Genomic DNA, 23,724 nt, shown 5'->3' on the forward strand with positions numbered 1-23,724 from the left:
AAATAAACTGTTAATCAAACATTCTTATTGAAAGAAAAGGTAAAATATTTATATTAAGAGTTCATCGATTTTATATTTCTATATACCTTAATTAGTGTTCTGCACCACCGTGCCCAGCATATGAGTGTGAGTGGTGCGTTTTGCGGCGGGGCTGGGTGGTTTTTTAGACGGACAGTCGCCCCGGGCGTATAATTAAATCATTTGCTGGCCAAGCCGACCAGTTTCACTTAGCCAAGTTTCCCCGCCTGTCCGGGGGCGCCAAATTAACTTGTATTTAAAGGCCCAATTAGGCGACAACTTGGGTTCTGGCCAAAGTTTTTCCCGGCCAGCCCCCGAAAGTGCCTAATTAAACTTCTTTGATGGGCAATCAAATGGAATCTTTATCCTTGGCTTCCTGGCTTCCTGACTTCCCGATTTTCCCAGCCCTCAGTCGCAGGCGAAATGTCAAAGCTAATCGAGGTGCTTCTGGGGAATCTGTGGACGCAGTGCTTCACCTTTGCCCGCATGGGCTTGGACTTGCAGCCCCACAACAAAGGCAAAAAGGGCAAAGTGCTGCGATCCCCGCTGCTTTATGGCATTATGTTTCTGGCCACCGGCTTTGAACTCTGCACCGTGTGCGCTTTTATGGTCCAGCATCGCAACCAAATCGTGCTCTGCTCCGAGGCCTTGATGCACGGCCTGCAGATGATCTCCTCGCTGCTCAAGATGGCCATATTCTTGGCCAAGTCCCACGACCTGGTGGCCCTCATTCAACTGATTCAGGCGCCTTTTGCCGACGAGGATATTGGCGTTGCGGAGTGGCGATCCCAGAACCGGAGGGGCCAATTGATGGCTGCCATTTACTTTATGATGTGCGCCGGCACAAGTGTCTCCTTTCTGCTGGTGCCGGTGGCTCTGACCATGCTGAAGTACCATTCCACGGGCGAGTTCGCTCCAGTCAGCTCGTTTCGGGTGATGTGAGTTATATTTTTTTGAGATTTTAGGAAGCAATTTTTATAAAATTATCAGGTTTGAATGCCAAAAGATTAAACTGCGAGCTCGGAAGGGTATAACATTCCTTATTCTGACCGTTTTTTCCAATTTGACAGCCAAATTACTGACTTTTTAGGGGTGCAAAATGCGATTCATAATTTTGTCAAATTTTTCTGCACTTTTTTGCAGTATTTTGACTGTAGTTCCGCCAATTTAAGGCGTACAGCTAAAATAACGACTGTTTTAAACAGCTTTAAACAGCTTGCTTCCAATTCTAACGACCCCCGTCATTTTTAGGAAAATTTATTTTTTGACAATTTTTTGCATTTTTTTCCAGGGGTTGTATCAGGATTTTTTGAAAAAAATCGAAAAAATAAAAAAAAATTAGGTTTGAATGCCATTGAATAGGAAATTAAACTGCGAGCTCAGCAAGGTATAACATTCCTTATTCTGCCACTTATTTCCGATTTGACAGCCAAAATACTGACTTTTTAGGGATGCAAAATGCGATTCATAATTTTGTCAAATTTTTCTGCATTTTTTTGCAGTATTTTGACTGTAGTTCCGCCAATTTAAGGCGTACAGCTAAAAGACCGACTGTTTTGAACAGCTTGCTTCCAATTCGAACAACCCCCGTCATTTTTAGGAAAATTTATTTTTTGACAATTTTTTGCATTTTTTTCCAGGGGTTGTATCAGGATTTTTTGAAAAAAATCGAAAAAATAAAAAAAATTAGGTTTGAATGCCATTGAATAGGAAATTAAACTGCGAGCTCAGCAAGGTATAACATTCCTTATTCTGCCACTTATTTCCAATTTGACAGCCAAAATACTGACTTTTTAGGGATGCAAAATGCGATTCATAATTTTGTCAAATTTTTCTGCACTTTTTTGCAGTATTTTGACTGTAGTTCCGCCAATTTAAGGCGTACAGCTAAAATAACGACTGTTTTAAACAGCTTGCTTCCAATTCTAACGACCCCCGTCATTTTTAGGAAAATTTATTTTTTGACAATTTTTTGCATTTTTTTTGAAAAAAATCGAAAAAATAAAAAAAAATTAGGTTTGAATGCCATTGGATAGGAAATTAAACTGCGAGCTAGATAGATAGATAGATAGATAGATAGATAGATAGATAGATAGATAGATAGATAGATAGATAGATAGATAGATAGATAGATAGATATATAGATAGATAGATAGATAGATAGATAGATAGATAGATAGATAGATAGATAGATAGATAGATAGATAGATAGATAGATAGATAGATAGATAGATAGATAGATAGATAGATAGATAGATAGATAGATAGATAGATAGATAGATAGATAGATAGATAGATAGATAGATAGATAGATAGATAGATAGATAGATAGATAGATAGATAGATAGATAGATAGATAGATAGATAGATAGATAGATAGATAGATAGATAGATAGATAGATAGATAGATAGATAGATAGATAGATAGATAGATAGATAGATAGATAGATAGATAGATAGATAGATAGATAGATAGATAGATAGATAGATAGATAGATAGATAGATAGATAGATAGATAGATAGATAGATAGATAGATAGATAGATAGATAGATAGATAGATAGATAGATAGATAGATAGATAGATAGATAGATAGATAGATAGATAGATAGATAGATAGATAGATAGATAGATAGATAGATAGATAGATAGATAGATAGATAGATAGATAGATAGATAGATAGATAGATAGATAGATAGATAGGTTTAAATGGTTAGAAAATATAGTTATCTTCTGTGGTAATTCCAGTCTCCCCTACGACGTAACCCAGCCGCACATCTACGCAATGGACTGCTGCCTGATGGTGTTCGTGCTGACCTTCTTCTGCTGCTCCACCACCGGAGTGGACACCCTATACGGGTGGTGTGCCCTGGGCCTGAGTTCCCAGTACCGCCGCCTCGGCAAGCAGCTAATGCGGATTCAGGAGCACTCCGAACCGTCTCGCTATGACCTGGGCTTGAGTGGGCTTTTCGCGGAGCACGCTCGGCTGCTAAGGCTCGTCCGCCATTTCAATGCCAGCTTTACGGAGATCGCCTTCGTCGAGGTTCTGGTCATCTGCGTGCTCTACTGCTCCGTAATTTGCCAGTACATAATGCCGCATACCGACCAGAACTTCGCCTTTCTCGGCTTCTTCTCGATGGTGGTCACCACCCAGTTGTGCATCTACCTTTTCGGCGCCGAGCAGGTGCGCTTGGAGGCCGAGGGATTTTCGAGGGAGCTCTACGAGGTGATTCCCTGGCAGAAGCTGTCCCCGCAACACCGGAGGCTCCTGCTTTTCCCCCTTCAACGGGCCCAACGCGAGACTGTCCTGGGTGCCTATTTTTGGGAGCTGGGAAGACCTCTCCTCGTCTGGGTGAGCATGGCAGATATATTTGATGTTACCATTGAAAAAAGATACTTCTTTTTTAGATATTTCGCACAGCGGGCTCTTTTACAACCTTGTTGAACGCGCTGTATGCAAAGTACGAGACGTCGTAGAGCAGTAAACTTACATTTATATTGGAACCCCTCCTTTATAGCGCAGTAAAGGCGGACCGCAAAGAGGAGAACTGTGTGGCTTTGTTTTTATTTCGTTTTTATTTAGGTTTAAAATTACATTTAACATTTCTCGTTTTATGTACACACACATAATAAAATTATGCTCAATTAGACAAAAAATAATTACATTAGATACGCGTATAAGACATAAAGACACATATATATATAGATATAGTAGACTACGGGCTAGTTTAAGAATTAACAAACGATGCGAGACAAAAAGCAGACAGACCAAAAAAAAACACTGATATGTGGCATAAAGTATGGTATAGATTTGCAATACAGGTGTTTTCGTGGAAATGAACACTAAGATACTGGGGGCGTGGCTCTTCTTTCTTTTGTGGTGGCTTGCATTCATCTCGAAATAAAATAAATAAAACTAACAGGGGAAAACGAAAGTGGTGATGGGTGTTTTAGGTTTTGTTTGTTTTGCTTGTTTTTTTTTTTTAGACGCTTAACTGAGGGCCAGCAGGGGCTCTACTTCCAGGGGATCCTGCACCTTGGGGCCCGCCTTCTTGCGGTACTTCTTCTGCAGCTTCGTCTTGGCCAGCTTGGACTTGTTCTTGGACGAGCTCTTCGGCTGGGACTTGGCCCTCTCCAGCTCCTTCTCCCTGTCCAGCAGCTCCAGCTGCTCGAATATGTTCTTGGGGTGCGGATGCGAGTGCGGGGCGGTGGCGTTCTTGGCCGCATAGACGACCACAAACTGCGAGAAGGCCGAGTCGGCGGGCGTATTGATGTCCGCAAAGTCCCGGAAGTTGGCGAACTGCTCCTCCGGGTAGGTGTACTTCTGCACGAAGCCCTCGGAGGGGCGACCGTGGCCGTTGTTGGCATCGCCGTAGATGTAGTCGCTGTTGTCCTCGGGGTGGTAGGGCATCTCCTCCTCCGGGTAGAAGGTGCCGCCCCTCAGCACGCCGAAGTCGCCGCTGCCCAGTATGCTGGCATCGAAGTTGCGCTGCTGGCTGGCCGGCTGGGGCTGCTGCTGGGGCCCCAGAAGGGGCAGGGGCAGGTTCAGGGGAGTGGTCTCCGCCACCGGTGGACCGTGTCCGAAGTAGGGCCTCGAGTGGCCCAGGGGCGGAGCCTCGTGGTAGAACGGTGGGTAGAAGTTCTGGGCAGCCTGCGTGTGCGAGTCGCCCACTGTCTTCGTGTTCGGATTGGCAATGGGTCGGAACTGCTCCTCCTCGTCGGCACTTTGCTGGGCCGCCACCTGGAACTGCCTGGGCTGGGCTCTCGGCTGAACTCTGGCCTGGACTTGGGGCTGTAGCTGCGTGGTCGGCGGCATGTGGAAGTGCTGCTCATGCGATCTCAGCACGGTGATGGGCGAAAAGTCGTTGGGCTCCATCAGCATGTCGCTGTCCTCTTCCGGGAACTCAGCTGAAAATATACGAAATGAAGAGGAGAAATCAGAAATCAGTCAAAGCAAACCACTCGAAAGCTTCGAGGGCTTCGGTGTTTCGAGTTTTTGCTTTTCGAGGAGCCCTTGTGCGCTGCTCAGACGTCGAGTGGTGAAATGTGTTGCCGAACATGCGTCTCGAGTCTCAGGGATCACTCAAAGGGGCAGGAAATGCTGCAGAAGATGGCATTTCCTGTGGCAAATGTGCCTCAGGCACTCTACTCAAATCAGGTAAATGTATCTTGGCAAGGTTTGATCCACAGAAGAGCTCACAACGATATTAGCTACTCTTCATTGCTATTAAATGCTTAACATTCAAGAACATCAAAGATAAATGCTCGGCACTCTCTATCCTTGCATTCAAAACATATTTAAAACAATTAAATGCATCTAATGGCCACATTATAAATACTAAAATCTAACAAAATCGTTTATGGTTTTTTTGGTTATTCAAAATGATGGCCGATGTTTTGGCCAACTATAATAATAATTTTATATTATTATTTTGTGTAATTAAACGAGCGGCTAATAGTTTCGAAATGCGCTAAACACTTTTGCATTGGCCCGCATTCTGGCACCTTCATCTCCACTTCTCTCAGGCATTTCATTTCGTGGCCACTGGATTTTTGGGCCAGATTCAGTTAACGCGATGCGAAGTCGTATGCCAACTCAATTACGCTCTGGTTTTGGCCCGAGTTCGGGTCTCTGAGCTCTATCTTGCAGTTTTTGGTTCATTTTTTGTTGGTCTCTCTCATTTTTTTGGGTCTGGCTGGGCAGTCAAATGTCGTATCGATAAAAGTCGATAATAATGCGGGCCGGGCAGCTGGCACAAATGCTGTGTGCTTGGCCCGTGTTCTAGGCATAAATGTTTTGGCCCCTGCAGCTCCCGATCGCCCCATAAACTGCCATATACTTAGGACCCCACCCTCGACGGCCAAAGCCTTTCGTACTCACATGCGATTTTCGTTTCAACACAATTGCTGCGGCTTGTAAATAATTTTTTGGCTTTTGAAATTTTTCAAAGTTTTCACTACATGCTATTTTTTGTCTTTGGCCCAACACCCGCTGGTAGTTTTTTCTTTATCTCTCGCCCGACTGGCAAATGCCGAACATAATGAGTTTGTTAAGTGTAATTGGGTTTCGTCGACTCTTGGCTCGCAGCAATAAGTCAGTTTTCGTCGATTTTGGCTCTTGATAGTGCCTTGCTGCCAGAAATGGGTCAAACACACGCCGATATGCCGTGTGGCAAGTATAGATTACTTTATTATTTATTTGAGTGGGGGATATTTGGTGGCACGACTCGGCTAATTTACGAAATTGCCCCGATTTGCTGCTGGATAATCGATCACGTCCACAGGACACCCACAGCAAAGGGGGAAAGTCACACTGATGGAAAGGGGGAGGTGAAAACCTGTTGATTGATATGCATAGAATGATATCTAGCACCAGGTATTTACAATTTTTAAACAATGATCCCACCTTTTTGGATATTTAGTTTCGAGCACTTTTTAATATCTACGCTACACAGATTTTTCTCTCTGCATTGGCCAGCGTTTTCCATGCATCAATATCAAATGATACAAAATAGTCGAACAGCTCGACTCAATTGGCGGCGACTTGGAGTGTCCGTCCGTGGTTCATCAATCATCGTTTTTCAGCCACGGGCTGGCAATCAAAAATGAAATGGCATCGATTTGGAAATCAAAGCAAATAAAATGACTTTCTCTCTGGCCCTTTCAATATTTCCAAAGCTCTTTGGTAACGCTTTACATATCTTTACATATTTTCCTGCTATTTCTTAAGTAAATAATATTTTCCTCCAAGCATGAATCACTTCAGCTTCCATTAAAGCACTTTGTATAATTTTAAGAAATTAATGCACATATTGAACTGATAAAAAATGGGAGCAAGTTTAATGAGTCAACTTTTTAAGTACAAATATGTTTACGTTTGCAGCAGGTGAGCAAAGCTCCGTGCATCTTAATTAAGTTGTTAAATTGAAGGTGACATTGCTCAGGCGTTTTGATGGATATTATTTCGGATTGAAAACAAAATTCCATAGGCTTTTTTATGGGCACCAAAATTGGTACAATCGTACATGAATTTTGTCACTTACACAGCAAGACCTGTGGCAATTTGTTCATTATCCAATTAAAGCTGCCTCGCTCACTGTTTTCTTTGTTTTTATGTGCAAATTATGAAAGTGCCAAACAGACAGAGCGCAATAAAATCAGCCAGAGGAAAAGTGGAGTAAGCTAGCGCAGTGAGATCCAAGGCAGATGATATATGAGGTGGGTAAGCATATGTGCGAGGGCACTCGTAACACGATGACCCTGATGTAGATGTTCGGCAGATGTCCGTGTGGATGGCGCGGTACAATGGGGCGTATGCGTTAAATTGAGCGCGTCGTGCCCACAACAAAAGCTCCTGGGTGTGCTCAAGTATGCCTCTCCTTATGTGCACGAAGATATATATGTTCCAGCCATATCTGTGTGCGATCACCATGACACGAGCATGTCTGTTTAGTCACTTACAACAAAATTGCACACTGCCATCGCAGTCATCGGCGTGGCGCGTTTTTCTCCACGGCTCTTCTTTAAGTTTTCAGTTTTCAGTCCCCGCCGATTGTGTCTGATTATACGAACGATTGTATCTGATTGCGACGTGGGCGTCAGCCGTATAATTAACACATTGTTACTGGATCCGAGTATCTGCGTCTGCCTCTGCGTCTGCCCCTGGCTCTGTTGCAATGAGTAATGGCAAAGGTAATGGAGCAATGGGAAGCGTGTCTAAGTGGGCGTTAAATGGCCGCCTCAATGCGTCCATCATAATCATTATCATCAGCGCCATCATCTTTGGGTAGGCCCACTTATCGCGCCCCGCCGAAGTACAAAGAAATACAAGCAGCAGCTGCCGCACGACAAACGATCGCTGTAAGTGCAGCGAAAAAATGCCAAGTGGCGATCCCAAGGGGAGGCTCTTCAATCAAGGCGACAAAGAGTTGATGGGGCGGTGAGAAAACACGCTTCGACAATGTTTTTACAACACTGGCTGGTAAAGTACGCATGGTAAATGATGAAATAATACTATTTGGGGCATTTTGGCCAAACATCTTACATTAAGAAAACAAAAACAATAATCTAACCTGTGGTTATAAAGCTTTTGCAACACTGCGTTGAACTCTGAGCATTTACCAACACTAGCAAGGAGATTTGAAGCAATTTGTGTATGTGAATGGAAAGATAATACAATTTGTGGTATTTTGGATAATTATTAAGCAAAGCATTTTACGGAAATTATAAAAAAACATAATTGTAGCGTATGATTGTAATGATTTTGCAACATTGTTTAAAGTTGTGATCATTTGCCAACACTGGCCAGGAGATTTGAAGCAGCGCTTTTCTATATCACAGCCATAACAGCCTGATAAATGCGTTTAAATTAATTTCCAGCATTCCTTTAATATATGCGCATAAAAGACTAAGCACCCCACAAATATTCACCCAATCTCGCCTCGACTTTTCCCAAGCCACTCGATCACTCACGGCACTCCATGATATTCATTTCATTCCTTATCCATTTTCCCCATATTTTCGAGGCTCTGGGGCACTCCCCGCTTCGCAGACTCGCCTGGCAGTCACCACCTATCCCCCGGGTTTCCCAAGTCGCCATCTCCTGTGGCAACTCATCAGCGGGGCTACGAAATTTTCCGGCACTTTGTTGGCACTTACAGCGGCGCATGCGTGTAAACACGGATCGGGTCGTGGGTTGTGTTTCGTGTCCACCTCCTCGGCCTCCCGGCTTTTCCTCTGCACCTCATAAATTTGCAGCCAAATCAAAACTGCAAGCGCCATTCGCCACTTTCACAACAGGTTGGATGCAATTGCTCTCGGGGACTATAATGGCGGAGTCTGGCGGGATTGGTATTAATCAAGTCTGTGGCTCGAGTCTGACCCTTGGGTGTCAATGTCGCCTGAAAGACTTTCCTTTTTGGAAGGGGGCTTAAGAAAACAAAGGTTTCCTGTTCAATATTTATCTTGGCAGGTCTCTAAGGCAAGCCGCAATCGAAGTGCAACCACATCGAGCCCCATTTAATGTCCCTTTCAGTTCTGCCAGCAACGTAAGTACTTTGGCCACCTTTGGTATTTCGCTGGCAATCAGCAAGTGTTGAGGGTGTTGCGTTTTCACAATGACAGTTGTCGTGTGGGTTATTTATGAGGTCGTTTCAGCAGCTTGCATACATAACTAAATGTTTGCAATTAGCCGCTTTTTATGTTACATTTTAATGACAGTTTTGTCTGCGTCTCTATTTCCATTTGCTGTTTTATTTCTGTCAGTTGTTCAGTGGCTTTTTTTCGTGCTTAGTTGGGGTAGCTCCTCGCCTTTTTGTCATGTTTTTCCGCATTGAGGCGAGGCAACCTTGGGGCTGCAGGCAGCCACTTCATTTGTCTTCATTTGCAATTCGATTGCACTTGACTTGGCCGAAAAGAATCTGGCCAGCTCCAAGCGAAGTGCAGTATAATGATGATGACTCAGCTGCCAGCTGAGTTTTTCGAAGTTTTCAACTCAGTTAGCCGGCCGGCGATGCAGGCGGTCAATGTCAGTTGCTATTGGGATGCAGATGGACCTGGGGATGGCGGGTGCTGGGGAGGTGCAAATCGTAGAACTCGCCTGAGAAGTACCCACTCGGACGAGTCGCCGAGAATCGCATTTCAAGACTAACCACTAACCACTTGGCCAGCACATGCTGCCCATTAATTGTCAATACACAGATAGAGAAAATGGGATGGGTGTTTCATGGTTCCATAAATCCATAATTAAAAAGAGGACAGAGACGAACACTTATTTATTCGTTTTACCCGATTTAACCAAACAAATGTTTGATTTGTTTTTTTCATTATCACTCTAACATTTTTCAAATGTGCCAACAAACCCCTCTTGTGAATACCAATACATCTGGTCATTGTCGAATGTATCTCCATACCTACTTCTACTTATTATCATTGCATTTGGGTGTCAGTTTTGCTCTCTGTGTAGTAATTGCGCGCAAAAGATGCTTACACGGCAACACGGCGTATACTCGATGCTATAAATTATCACCCGGAGATCGGGGGTCTGTGTGCTTGGCGTGGAGATGGCGGTGGCGAGTGGGTGCGCGATCATTATGTTAGAATAAATGGTTTCTATGCCATGGTCTGGGACAGCTGGGCAGTGCCTCGTCGCAGTGACACCGAGGCCCGAACAACAACAGCCGCACAACCAAATTAATGAAAAGTGCAGAGACAACGCCGGACAACAACGAGCCGAAGAAAACAAACAAACACGTAAACTTGACTGCCATTTACAATGTTTGCTGTTGCTGGGGCATAATTAAATTTGCATTTTTCTCATCGCCGTTGGCTGGCTGAGAAAATCCGTCGGTCGAGGTTGCCACAAGCTGATTTTTTTGGGAGGGGCACGCCCCGAAGTGCGATGAGCACAAGTACGGAGGCTAATAACTCATCGAAGAGCTACCCTTGGCGGGAATATTGCGGGGCAACGCCTTGATGGCTTAGGAATTAAATTAAAAAAAAATTCTAGTTCAAAGTCTCGGCTCTTAAAGTAACGCAGGGCTATTAATATTTTATGTGGGCAATATATAGTTTTTTAAATTGCCCGTAGAACTAGATGTTTTCCGCGAGTGTCCAAAGACCCATCCATCACTCGTGTCGAATTTGAACTGGGAGTGCTCCACTTGCCTTGGCCCTGCCAAACTGCAAAAAAATAGAACGGCTCTTCCTCGATCCCCGTTGAAGACACATAACTTCCGCGTTGGTCAGTCATTAGGTAGGTAGACCTGCGGGTCCGCGGACTAAATGCCTGTGATGCCCAGCCCATCTGGAGGGGATATTAATAATAATGGTCGGGCCTTCTCGCTGCACACTTGAACTTTAAAGTCCAAAGCAAGCGGATGACATTTAACTTGACCAACAAAGGCAGAAGAATTCTGCAGCGCCAAATGTCAGGCCACCGAAAAAGACTGAGAATCCAACACGAAACAAAAGACTCAAGACACGAACGCGCCACAAGGACAGATTGCTGGGGGTGGCGATTGGGTGGGAGTGGTTCAATTACGCCGGGCACACAGCCAGCCGCTCATTCCGCATGCAGATGGCAATTTTCAATTCAATTCGCTGCCAGCAAATGACATAGAATTAAAGTCCTCGCCAATCATTTCATTTAGAATGCCATTGTGCGCCGCGGTTTCAGCTGGGCTTTCGGTTTCGATTTCCTTTCAGTTCCAACTTTAAAACCCAGAAACTTATGGCAGAGAAGAGCCGTAATTGCGCCGCTTGATAAATGAGTCTGTTCCGATTTGAATAACGTGCTCTAACTTTAGCATTGGAGTTAATTTCTACACACACCACACGTCCCTCGGCAATTAGCCATCTTTTAGCCATGAGCCAAGTCAATTTTGCTCCGCTCTCGGCTTCGGCTTCGGCTTGAGTTTCAGTTTCAGTTTGAGTTTCAGTTTCAATTTCCATTTCAATTTTAGCTTCAGTTTTGAGCCTGAGTTACAGTTTCGTGCCGGGCATGCCAACATGATCGCCACAAGCTCGGCGCTGTGCATAAACAATCCAACTTTATGTGCACGGGGAAAATATCAGCTTGAAATAAGTATCAAAAATGGAATATATTGTTCTCAAATACATTTTAAATATACATCTTCCCTTTCAAGCCGTATTTATCCCATACTTTTGAAGTGCTGGCCTAAAAACTACTTGTAAATCCATCAAATCTGTCCTTATACTTAGTACAACCCCCTCTTTTCTCTCCGTGCACGACTGGGTACATTCCCGCCTGGTGCTTCATATAAATCTTCCACTCAACGGTGTGCATTGCCACTGATTTATGGGTCTGCCGAGTGCTTGTCTTATAAATAGCATCCATAAAGTGTCGTCCCCCCGCCCTAAAATGTCTCCGGCTACCGCTTTTATTTATGACAACTCCTCCGTGTGCACCGCCTGAACTTTAATTGAGTTGCCATGCCTTGATCTAATACAGTGTGATAAATCAAAGTTAGTCGCAGCACGATTTTTCCTCCATCCGGGAAATGTATCTCGAGATGTAAAGATTGCGATCGCCGTCTTTTCTCCGCATCTCAGCGAAGGCTAAGATGGAGTCAACATGTTGTGGCAGTCCCCTGGCATATTTTTACTGAAATTCCAAGGGGAAATACGTTTTAAAAACGGATTGACCAGAAGTTGGGTGGATTCAATTAAAACCTATCAGCAGTGGTGAACCTTCTTAGAGACTGCGGTCTCTCTTAATTAATTTCGTGTAACGATTCATAATTGGACTGTGAGTGTAACTACATTCTACGCTTTCGGGCCCAAGGTGAGCCCTAATTAAACTCAGTTCCAGCCACCATTCTTGACCTAATCTCTGCCCTCCCAAAGCACTTCAGTTCCAGTCTCCGCGTTCTCCCATTAACCTCTCCACCAAGTGTGTGTTATCGTTAAGCTCTACTTTGACCCCGGCATTGTCATTGAAGCGATTCATTAAGCTGCAGTTTTACGCCAGACCGAGTTTCGCTTGTAATTAGAGCCCGTTTTTGTTTTTCTTTCGGCTTCGTTTTCCCCCACCCGGGGCCATATTTCCGGCTAGCATCAGGGCTATTGTCTGGGCTAATGGCTTACAATGCGTTAAGTGTTGTAATGCCCGGAGGAGCCCGGGGGATCGGACTCGAAAATGGGAAGTTGGGGTGGAAGTGGCACCTGTTCTAGCCGAACCCCGGCTCCAATTTGTTGACACCAAGGCGCAGTTGAAGATCTGCGGCCCAGAGCTGTGCGCCTGACACTGGTCCGCCGATCGATCGACTAATTGAACATGACATTTTCCAATAAACAACAATTACCTAATGCCTGACCTTAGGTCGCTGTGGAAATGCCATAAATTATTAGCGGAGCAGAGCTGTCGAGCGATCTGCGATCTCCTCGATTTGGCTCCTCGATGAGCTTCAATGTCAAAACCAAGCCAAGAACAACAATGCCAGCCGTACGGCCACGTTTAAACGCTTAAATGTCAAACATTTGGCTCGTGAATTCTCGGCCAGCATCTGGAAATAGAAATGATTTGTAGTGCCTTTTCACGAACATCACAAATGCCATCGAAACGTAACTGAGAACACAAGGCACATTAGCTGCTCGATCCCATCTGATATCTCATATTTGTTTGTCTTTAAAAAGCGCTTAAAATCGGAGGGGTATATGGCTTTTTAATGGGGTGTGAACAAGGCTTTAAAAGCCGAGAGCCCAAACAATTAAAGTTAGAGAGGTGATTATTTCATCGAGGTCACCGCCGGGGTTCTAGACGGTGGAGGAGCCAAGAAGATGTGGAGGAAAAGCTTTGTGTCGGGGTCACCACTGCTGGCAAACTCATTACAAGTTTACTGCCCATCTTTAAAGAGTACAATAAACAATATATACTAGCCAGCTAAAGATATCGTGGTAAAGGTTACTTCTTAAACGTACTTTTTATCAAAAGTCGGGGTCACCAAAGTAGTGCTGCTGTACCTCAGTAAGAGGAAAAGGAACTGTTGATCTACACATTACGCTTTTAATATAGTAGCATAGCAGGATAAATCAGGAGCACTATGTCACGCCACAACAATGATCGATTCAGGGTCACCCACCGTTCAGAACCAGTCATGGTCGCACCCAGGCACACATTGTGCGACCAGGAAGTTGTAATCACTCGCCGCCAATTGGTAATCCCCCAGAGACAAATCCCTGGGTCCGATTGCAGGGTATACGGGCTGTTGGCAAAACCATGGCGGTCCGCTCGCCGAGCACTTGATCTCCATTATGTGTATTTGTTACCATTATTAATCTAATGAAACTGCCAGTTAGTCACTCACTCAGCGCGCTGGCGGTGGTTTGGCTCGGTGGTTCGGCGGTGGTTGGCCAAGCGCAGTTGCAGTGGTTTTGTGCGATTTGTGTTGTAGTCGCACTCTAGTCGCGCAGCCGCAATAATAGCATTTAAATGGCTCTTTTAAATATTATTTATGACTCCGCTAACTGTTGCATGACATAAATATGTGTGCGACCCTCAGGGTCTTCCACACACGTAGCAAAACCGTGGCAGAGACAATTACCTTATTTGTAAATTATGTTGGATCACAGCTCTGTGGTAATAACAGCGTTGATACTCGGAAAAATAAGATAATCATATAAATAGTATCTGAAGGAACAGGATAATACTGATTGAAAATGAATTTCTTAGTTCCCAGGATTAACTGGTCATTAAATCCATGAAATCGGTGATCACATACTGTTTTTCTTTCTGTACCCTCGTGCTTTGTGGGCCATAAATTACTCCATCGCAATCATTCTCGCCAGAACACTTTTCCCATCGTTGGGTCTTATTAAAGTCTTTGTCTCGCACACCCGCTAACGTTCTTCCCTATCGGAGCCCCATGATCACATCATGATCGCGGCGAATGAAGAATGAAGAATTTGTAGAAATAATTATATATAATGCTGACTGGCCAAGGACGGGCTAGTTAGTTGCGTTTTGTTTCTGAGGTTTTTCGCATTTTCCATACTTTGTTCTACTGCCTGACTGACTGAATGATTGACTAACTGACTGACTGACTGACTGACTGAGTGACTGACTCGGCATGCCTCACTGATCATTGTGCAGTGGCTGAGCGCTTCGCTGGGCATCGTATCTCATGAGTGCCCAGGCATTGTATCTATTTGCACATAGGCGTATTTATTCTTGTACTGCAAGCTCAGCAACCCATTCATGTACTTCTCGACGCTTGTGCAATGTTCCGAGCTGCGCCTTCGAGTGGGTGCTGTCAGTCAGACATCGACTTCTATCTCTACTTCGAAGTGCAGGTCGGTGAGACCTGGTGGGTGCGGTGATTTGGCCGGAGTAGGTTCTCCACCACCATATCGATATCCCTGCGATTGCATGTACCAGTCAATCAAGTGCTTAAATACGTGTTGATTAACCTTGCAACGGCTGTTAGTTAACTCACTGAAGAGGCCAGTGTTGCAAAGGGGTATGTGTTTAAAATTAAGCTTTCCTTTTTTTAAGGCTATAAATTCAAAATTAACAGGTTTTTACAAATACTAAATTTGCATTGAATATGTTGTATTCTATACCTTTACAACACTGTCCAAAAGCTTTCTTCAACTTTACATCACTGTCCAGCAGTGCTGGAAAGGGCTTAGTGCAGCATCCTAGTATAAGATAAGGAACAGACTAAGAAGGTCGAAATATAGAGTTTAAAGCAAACAAATCAGCTAATAACCCGCACGTGCTCTGCCATCCACGCCCCAGAAATCGCCACTGGCTAATTGCGAGCAACTAGAGAGGGAAAAGGCATCAAAACCGAATCAAAAACCCATCACAATAAATTCCAAACAATCAGACTGTGCGAAATCCCGGAATGATTAACGATGCGGCTTTCGGCCCGACTTGATTTCTGCCAATTTCTGTTTGTGATTGGCTCCGCCGACCCTTTCAAAATATTTACAGACAAGGGCGCACGCGCCCTAAGAAACCAACTCAAGCCAACCGATTTCTTCTCGGCAATTTTTGACGGTCAGCAGCCAGTGAAATGAAATCAAATCAAATGAAATCAAACGGTTCGGAATATGAAATGTAATGGCTCGAAGGTACGAGCAGATCGCTTTGTGTGGCTCAATGGTTAATTAGGTTGCAATTGCACACTTGGCGTATGCGTGATATAGACACGATATACCCATGATATATCCCATTCGCCCCGGCGGACTGTTGAGCAGTGGCAGTGGCCAGCATGGGGAGCAGAGCACACTGAGTCAGCAAGCGGCAAACACGTTTCCAGGCCAAAAGCCCAAAACTGGCAGCATTTTGGCCTGGAACCAGAGACCATGGCACGTACGCCGGACAAACGGACAGGGGACAGTGTTTTTTTCGAATGTGCAGCCAGCGCAATTCGTTTTGCTTTTTTCATTACGGCCAACAAGGTGAAGGTTAGGGGACAAACAAAACGTCCCCAAAACGGTGAAAATGTACGTGCATTTATGGTCAAAGCATCATCATTCGTTTAAAAAACAGAAGCGTCTAGTTTTGTTATGCCATTTAAAGAGGAACTGTTTTGGCTGTGCCCCAAAGAATCTCGAGAGAATTCGTACCCACAAGTGCCGCCAAAAACTATGGGAGCAACTCCTCTTGCGATGCCACACACATGCAAAGTGCCACCTAGTTTTATTGGTTTGCCACCACCGAACTCGTATATCCACATGATATGATGGCCGATACCTTCCGCCTGGCCATTTGTCGCTCCGTGGCATTTAGTGGTAATTTGTTGTGCAATTAATCTAATGGTCGAGCAGCTAAAACACGAAATGGCCGCGGGCTGTTTTCGGCTCGAAAGTGTCAGCAAAAAGATCTTAATTTGACTGGGGTCTGTGTTTTCAGATTGAAAACTGCGGTGGGAAAATGTCTGCCAGACTGTCTGACCGAGAGGAGAATGTTTGCAGAAGCGATAAAGAAAATGATTGCGTATAATGATATTTGATTGTTGAACAACTTATTAATCAGGCAGCCTGCTATTAGGTAAATCAGCCCATCAATTCGATTGCCAAACAAGCCAGGCCCAGTGATAACCCCCATTTAATAATGATGTTCGGCCTCTTCGGAAACATTGTAATCAGAGTGGAGCGCACTCGATGCCACCGGGTCGCGAGTGGGGACCATTAAAGCCACGCACTCAGGGCCCTCGAGTGGCGGAGCGCAGAAACAACAAGTCCTGAGCTGCCGGGTCCCAAAGCCCGTCCAGCCGACGAGGGCTGACAGCTGGCAGAGCAAACAAAGGCCCCACGGTGGTGTTTGCCCAAATGGTGTTGGCTCATCCTCAATCCCCAGCTCGGGGGTCCGGGGTCCGAAAGTAACGATCCCCGACGAGGCGAAGATTTTCGGCAGCTGCGAAATGATGGCTGATTGATTTTCCGTTTCTGTCGGAAACTTGGATTGGGATTGGGGGGAGGCGCCTATTACAACACTCGCCGCAGACCGATCATTATGTTCATAACGCAATTTGCATTCACCTCTCCGAAGGCAAGAGCTGCGTTTACCCTGCTTGGCTTTCGGGAAATGGAACTTTGCCGCGATTTGATTGATTGCAATGGCCAGCGGTGCGTGTCGAAAATGGCCAAAATGCTCGGCTCAAACGACGCTCAAACAGTGTCCAATGGGCCAACGCAGCGAGCAATTACGTTGTGTTCGCTTACTCCGTGTTATTTTCCCTGCGAAAGCCAAAGAAGACATCATTAAGTTCGAATTAGGCGATTGCCACACCGTTTTGTTCGGCAAATTGCGCCAAATATCGCCGAAACACTGGGGCACACAAAGGCACAACTTAAGTAAAATAACATAAATGTTTGAGGCTTGCAACTGCAAATGTTAGGACAAAAAGCGAGCAATTAATCAGCCCGGAGGAAGTGCTCCAAGTGGAAAGTGGGCACTGCGAGGGGGAGATACTCTTGGGAAACTATTTATTTAAATGCAAATTAACCCGATTTTATTCGCTTATGGGCATTTATTAAAGCATTAAAGAATTTTTTAATGCCTCCCATAAACAAGCAGAACCAACTAACCACTCCAATTTGTATTGCCAATTCCCACTTTAAATGATTTACTTGTTGGCTCCGACTCTATGGTTGCAAAATCTAGTTTACTCCTCGGGTTAGAACATTTTTCAGGGGCCATAAAAAACCTATTAAGATGCCTTGTAAGCTGGCCGGCAAAAACCGAAGGCAAAGCGTACCTCTCCATGGGATTGGTGCCGAAACCTCCTGCCCAGCGTGTCGCACATTTTCATTAACTCTTTTTGCTGGCTTGCAAATAAAATCGATGTGAAAAAAGCGCCAAACAAAAGGCGAACGCGATTTCAAATGTGCCGCATTTTGCGGCTGGCTGTGTGGATTTTGATTAATTCGCGCCGCCACTTTCGCCCAATGTGGAGCGAAAATATTAATGAGCCGGGCTAATTATGCACCCGCCCCCCGGCAAGCCCGGAGACTATGGGATTATGTAAGCCGTCGATAGCCCCATTTGCATAACCCAATGATCTACGATCGGTTTTAATTGCCCGATTCGCATTTTCGGAGTTGTCGCTACCGTTCGGCGGTGCCATTTGTTTTCCCAATGTGATGGATGTGGCGGCATTTCTTTGGGCCTCTTGGTCGAGATTTTGCCCCCGAATTTGGTTTCGATTGCGATTGCGATTTCTCACATTGCCCAACAACGAAACGCAAACACAGCGCCCCGAAATGTGTGTAATTACACTCGGCCTAGCGGTTCCCATTCAAACAGTTCGCCGAATTTAAATTTAAAGGTTAAGACCCACCATTTAAATTTAACAGCCTCTAAGCACAATGCGCGGCTCCGACAAAGGGGCAAAAACAAAAGGCAAACAGCATCGAAACTAAAGCCAGGCGAATCGGGGCTCTGTTCCAATTTTTGTGTACTTATGCTTCGCAGGCGGCATTTGGCCAAAGTTCAAGATGTTAATTGTGGGCAGAAGGCGGAGCCCGGCTTCATGGCACTTGGGCAGGGAGAAAATCCCCGAGTGCACACCCCAAGTTGGGGCACAAATCGATCAAGAAACCGCAGGCCTGGGGGAGTCCCGGAGTATAAACAAAAAAATAAAATTAAATGAATTAGAACGATTTAGAAATAAAGCAACACTTGAAAGGTCGAATGTTGCAATAATAAAATAATATTATTTCTGGGTCTTGATAAAGTAAGTAGTTCATTAAGAACCAATGCTCTTGAATAAATGAAGGCCAAAAGGTTTGTAAAAAAAGCTTATTTGCGATCTGGCTTAAAAATGTCTAAATCTAAAACATATATTAAATGATGATTTCTTAGATCAACTGATAAAAGCAACCGAAATTGTAATTAACTTTGTTTCCCCTCCAAATTTCTATGTATTTCCCACCCCAATTTCTTTTCACCACACGAATTTCCCACAGCAATCAGTCTGCTCCATTTTCCCTGCAATCTCCCGCACAAAATCAGCACCCCAATCAATTTTCCAATTTCAACTGATCATATTGGGCCGTAAAAACGCCGATCGCCCCGCCGATCTTCTGTCAACCGCAAAACAACCACAAACGCCCACAACTCCGCCCACGGCCCGGCTGAGAGGAAAACACAGAAGCCCCAGACCCATGTGGTGGCAAAACCCAGTAGCCCCGGAAAATGAAAAGGCAGAAGGCGAAGATGGAGATGGAGATACAAAGCTGGGACTGGGTAGTTGACGTGACCAGATCTCCGGATTTCTGGCTCCCCCGGCGATCCATGCTCGTAAATTGTACAAATAATAAATCGAATTTGGTGCACACATCATGAGAGGCTGCGGCTGCACTGGGAAAAAGCGCACTATGATACGTGGAATATTATAGTATAATTTCTGGATCCTTTCCTTTCCAGTTTCTTTGCTTCAAAAAATCTCTTAGGTACCCAAACATTTCCCAGTGCTCCACAATGCTGCATGCCACATCGATTCCATGCCTTTAGTGCCAGCTCTTGGGCTGTCGGACTTTCAACCTCTGGCCATTACGTTATGGCCGAGATTTGTTTGTCCGCTCCGGCTCACTTTATTTTTAATTTCTGCGCCTGTATTTTCCTCCGTTTTTCGGCTGCTCGAGGGGCCTTTCCACTTACTATTTCGCGCACTTATTACTTGTATTATGCGAGGTGCGCTCATTAAATTTCATTCATTGTGCAAATGAATGGCAATTGTCGAGCGCTCCGCTTGCATTTTGCCGCCTCGTTTTCTCGGATCTCGCATCTCGCATCTCGCATCTCGCATCTCGGATCATTATATGCCCCCAAATTGGGGGCGTCATCATCAGGGCGCCGATTGTTCGGATCTTAGTTGTTTATGTGTACACACCTCTTTGACAAGCCATAGCCATACCCGTGGCCTGGGAAATTGTCACAAGGTGGCCGTAACTGCGGTCGTGATGCAATCTGTGGCTTTTGACTTTGGCCCAATGAGTTGCTAAATATCAAGACACATCTGCAGCGCCACGAGATTGTTCCATAATGAAGATCGCTTCAAGTTGCGAGTTATTGTTAAAAGAATATGGAAGCCGTACTCGAATTTGCATAGGTAATTTCTGTGCTACAAGCTAAAAATAAGCATCAAATTAAAATAAACATTTATCGCCGACCTCAAGTGTTCTGAAATAACTCGCATTTGCATAAATACTAGCCGAGTAATGAAGCAAATATAATGAGGTATGTTATTGAAGCTTACATTGATCACAAAGCCGTAATGAAATAATTATGGCTCGTTAAATTACATTTTTTATGGAAACATTCAAATTGCATTAGGAAAAATAATATTTTACTGCTTTCAGGTTCGAAAAACTATTATTCATCCCCTGCCACTAAAAAGATTTTAATACAGGCTTTTGTTTAGGTATCTGACAGCAGTTTGAAAATATTTTGAAATGCTCCCCCAGTCCCGGGTTTTTGCGGCCCTTCTTCTATTATTTCTTTCGTATTGTCTTCTGGCCAGGAAAATGTCACAGGGGAAATGCTTTTGGCGCCGAGTGGAGGGAAAAGGTGCATGGTAATTGGTAAATGGTACGGGCTGCAATGACATAATGACACACAGAGAGAAACCAGGGGGAAGGGGCTGGGAAAAGGCAGATGAACGACGGCCAGATGGAGTTGTCTTGCCTTACACAAAGGAAAATTACCCAGCATACGGAAGCAAGTGGAAAATGCGGTCTGTGGGTCTCCCGCCCCTTCCTCGCCTCCCGATCTCCAATCTCCAGTCCACGGAGTTACAACTCTTCCAGTAATTGCCGAAGATGTCGTAAGAGCAGCGCGAGATGTCTGGGAAAATGTCTTTGGCATTGTTTTTCGGCGGCATCACATCCCCAGTCCCAGCCCCAGTCCCAGAGTTCCAGGCCACCTTTTCATTTGGTTTTTACATCTTGGTTTCTGCTGATTAATTTGTTTGACTTTCTTTTCGCCCTTTTGTTTCAGACGGCTTACTCAACTGCTGCCGACAAATTAGCAACTCGAGCTGAGGTTTTTCACATTTTAATTGAAACATATGCGAGAAATCAATGACAAATTTGGTAATCGCTTTTGGCGAAGTAAGCCACATGTGTGGTTTTTAACTGTGCTGATAGAATTGGCCTTCGAAAATTACAAACCAGATGGGGTTAAAAAATATTACCTCTTTATGCAAAAAATTATATATCTCAAATGAAAAATAAGTCGAAGAACATAATTTATAAAATTAATAAAAAATAACTTTCTAGATCTTTAAAGGTTCTCTTGCAAATGTAACACCAAATTGGTAATTGTTTTAAAAGCAAATCAATTTTGATATTACCTCCTATATTATATCCCTACTTCCACAAAGAAGTACAACAAAAATGTTGTTCTTTCAGAAGGGAATATAATTTATTAAAATTAATATTACTTTTGGGAAGCTGCTAAGGTTCTGTTGAAAAGGAAGCCCCAAACACAGGTTTTTATTGTCTAAAAAATTCATTTAGTACTATCCCCCGTGCTATATCTCCACTTCGACGAAGCCAAAACAAAGGCTGGCAAAGTGAAAGCGCCGCTGCCACAAATCAAAGCCATCAGCAGCCGCTCAACTTGATGCCAGGCCGAGAGTCTTGGCCATTGGCCGCCGGTCGATGTTGATGACTCTGAGCCCCATAATTCTCGGGGCGGCGAAAAGTTTCAACTCGGCTTCAGTCTCAGTTTCACTTTCACAGCCAGCTAATTAAGTCACAGACACAGAGAGATGGCCAGAGTGTTCGAACTCACCAGTTTTGTGATGGATAGCTTCCTGATCCGGCGGCTTGGCCGTGGTTACAGAGGCCAGGCAGATTATGGCCAGGCAACCGCAGATCACTAAGTGACTTAGTGTTAATCCTCTGCTGATTTGGCTCGTTGTATCCGCTGGCTTTTCCGACGTGGATGGCGGTGGAGATGATGATTTTGCTCTGCTGCTCCTGCAGACTTTGCTGCCACTTTTGCTCGCTGCCATCTTTGTATGCGTTTGCTCAGCTTTTTGGTCTCTTCTGCGCGTTGGGTAAAATTCTAATAAATTATTGGGAAATCACTGCTTTTATGCCGCCCCGCATTGGCAATGGTTCGAAATGATTTTGAAAAGCAGCTGCAAGACAACAAACTCAGCAACGACAACTGCAAAGTGAAATTTCACTTTCGGGCATTCAAGTGGATTTAACTGGGATCAGGCTCGAGAGTTGCTTTTGTTTTGTTTGGTCCAAGAGCAAGTCTGGCCACAAGATACAGATACAAGGCGCACAGATGCAGAAACCCACACAGAGACAGGCTTTTGGGGCCCATGTGAGCTGGGGGTCACGCACTCCAACTTGGCTCGGAAAATACTCTAATAAATTGGGAGAGGTATGTGGTTGGGAAATTATAATTTTCAAGAGTAAAGATATATAGAAAATAGAGCTTTGTGCTTGTGTATTTTGAGGATCTACAAGATCAGAAGAAAAGGTCCCAAAGTTGTAAGGCTTAATTGAATTTAATCGAATTCAAAAGAGGATATAAAATATTTATAGAAATTTAGTGTGGGTATTTTTATTAATCTTACATCTTAGTTATGACTTTTTCATACAGCAAAGGAAATGTATTTTAAAATCCTTCCAATCTCCCCTCAATAAGCAGACTTTAAAGAGCAACCCAGCTTCGCATTGCCTCCAAAATATTATCCCCAACTTGTGGCCATTGTGTTGCAGTTGCAGCCAAAGCTGTTTTTTTGGCTGCCGCCGCTGCAGCCCAGTGTTATTGTTGTTATGGCTGTCATCTTATCGGCTTCGCATAAAAGTCATAAAAATAAAATTTATTTTGTTAGGTAGCAGCAGCGGCAACAAGTTAACTTGACTTGCAGCAGCTGCTTTTGCCTGCGCTGCCACATGCAACGCAAAATAAAAATAGAAAAAAACCAAACAAAAAGAAACACTTTCGCAACGATTTTATTTGGCCAGTTTGGTCAAAAGTTGTTGTTTTCATTATTATTATTGTAATCGCTGCTGGTGCTGCTGCCGCTGTTGCTGTTGTTGTTATGCAGGAAACTATTAGCGCGGAACCACAATACACACACACAAAAGCCAAAAAACAAATTATTTCATTCGATTATTTGTAATTAATTTGCATTTCGTTAGAGTTTCGAGTAGTAATTATTTCAAGCACATTTTTCCCCAAATGCGGAAATGGCGCGCCATCAAAACTTTGAGCACTTGAACAAAAAGCGTTAAAAAAATCGAGTAAAGTGAAAATTCGAATGAAAACAAAGGCGATGAAGCGTGTTATTTGTTTCTCTTGCGAACGCAGCGTAGGATAACGCAGTAGTTGACCCATTACACACTTCCTAGACGGAGCACATTCGTAGCGGGGCTTACAGGGGTTAAAAACGCACTTTGGCGGTTGGCGGTTTAAAACGCGCTGGCGGCTAAAAACGCGACGTGTGCCAAGCGGTCGCTGCGAACGCCATCAACGGTCTGAGCGGCGCGCCTGCGCAGTCGTAAACTTTTAAGCCAGCGCATTACAGCCCGCCGAGAGAGGTGGGCCACAGAGAGCGAGCGGTAGCCACTCTCTCGCCCGCTGCCTTTCGTGAATATGAATGGAACTCCAACTCCGAAGAGATCGCCTTCGATCAGCTGTTGGGCTGTAGATGTATTTCTTCTTTGCCCAGCCAACTGCGTGCCCCACAAACCGGTAAATGTTG

General features: G+C 44.4%; 2 protein-coding genes across 8 annotated transcripts; one reads left to right on the plus strand and one right to left on the minus strand.

The window, feature by feature from the left end:
* Positions 1–441: 441 nt before the first annotated feature.
* LOC108023171 (odorant receptor 1a) lies at positions 442–3,496 on the plus strand. The gene is made up of 3 exons (XM_017092413.1): positions 442–956; positions 2,768–3,371; positions 3,428–3,496. Exons 1-3 carry the CDS (start codon positions 442–444, stop codon positions 3,494–3,496), a joined length of 1,188 nt encoding a protein of 395 aa, XP_016947902.1.
* Positions 3,497–3,578: 82 nt separating this feature from the next.
* Positions 3,579–23,496, minus strand: LOC108023774 (uncharacterized). Of its 7 annotated transcripts, none has more exons than XM_017093418.3 (3): positions 23,416–23,496; positions 21,789–22,045; positions 3,579–4,927 (listed from the first exon to the last, which is right to left on the minus strand). In XM_017093418.3, the coding sequence occupies exons 2-3, from the start codon at positions 22,009–22,011 to the stop codon at positions 4,011–4,013; spliced, it is 1,140 nt and encodes a 379-aa protein (XP_016948907.1). In that variant the 5' UTR covers positions 22,012–22,045; positions 23,416–23,496; the 3' UTR covers positions 3,579–4,010. The 7 variants fall into 7 exon arrangements, with proteins under 7 accessions (XP_016948907.1, XP_043949115.1, XP_050742638.1 ...); XM_044093180.2 differs by having other exon boundaries at positions 23,399–23,488; XM_050886681.1 differs by having other exon boundaries at positions 23,365–23,485.
* Positions 23,497–23,724: the final 228 nt, after the last annotated feature.

This window comes from Drosophila biarmipes, chromosome X, assembly GCF_025231255.1.
Source record: "Drosophila biarmipes strain raj3 chromosome X, RU_DBia_V1.1, whole genome shotgun sequence".
Lineage (NCBI taxonomy): Eukaryota > Metazoa > Arthropoda > Insecta > Diptera > Drosophilidae > Drosophila > Drosophila biarmipes.

Bases quoted from the DNA above. Each gene is read 5' to 3' on its own strand.
- LOC108023774 (XM_017093418.3), bottom strand. From the start codon at position 22,011: ATGGCAGCGAGCAAAAGTGGCAGCAAAGTCTGCAGGAGCAGCAGAGCA. The intron at 4,928-21,788 runs GTGAGTTCGAAC...GTATATTTTCAG, and splicing joins AGCTATCCATCACAAAACTG to CTGAGTTCCCGGAAGAGGAC.
- LOC108023171 (XM_017092413.1), top strand. From the start codon at position 442: ATGTCAAAGCTAATCGAGGTGCTTCTGGGGAATCTGTGGACGCAGTGC. The intron at 957-2,767 runs GTGAGTTATATT...TGGTAATTCCAG, and splicing joins GTCAGCTCGTTTCGGGTGAT to TCTCCCCTACGACGTAACCC. The intron at 3,372-3,427 runs GTGAGCATGGCA...CTTCTTTTTTAG, and splicing joins GAAGACCTCTCCTCGTCTGG to ATATTTCGCACAGCGGGCTC.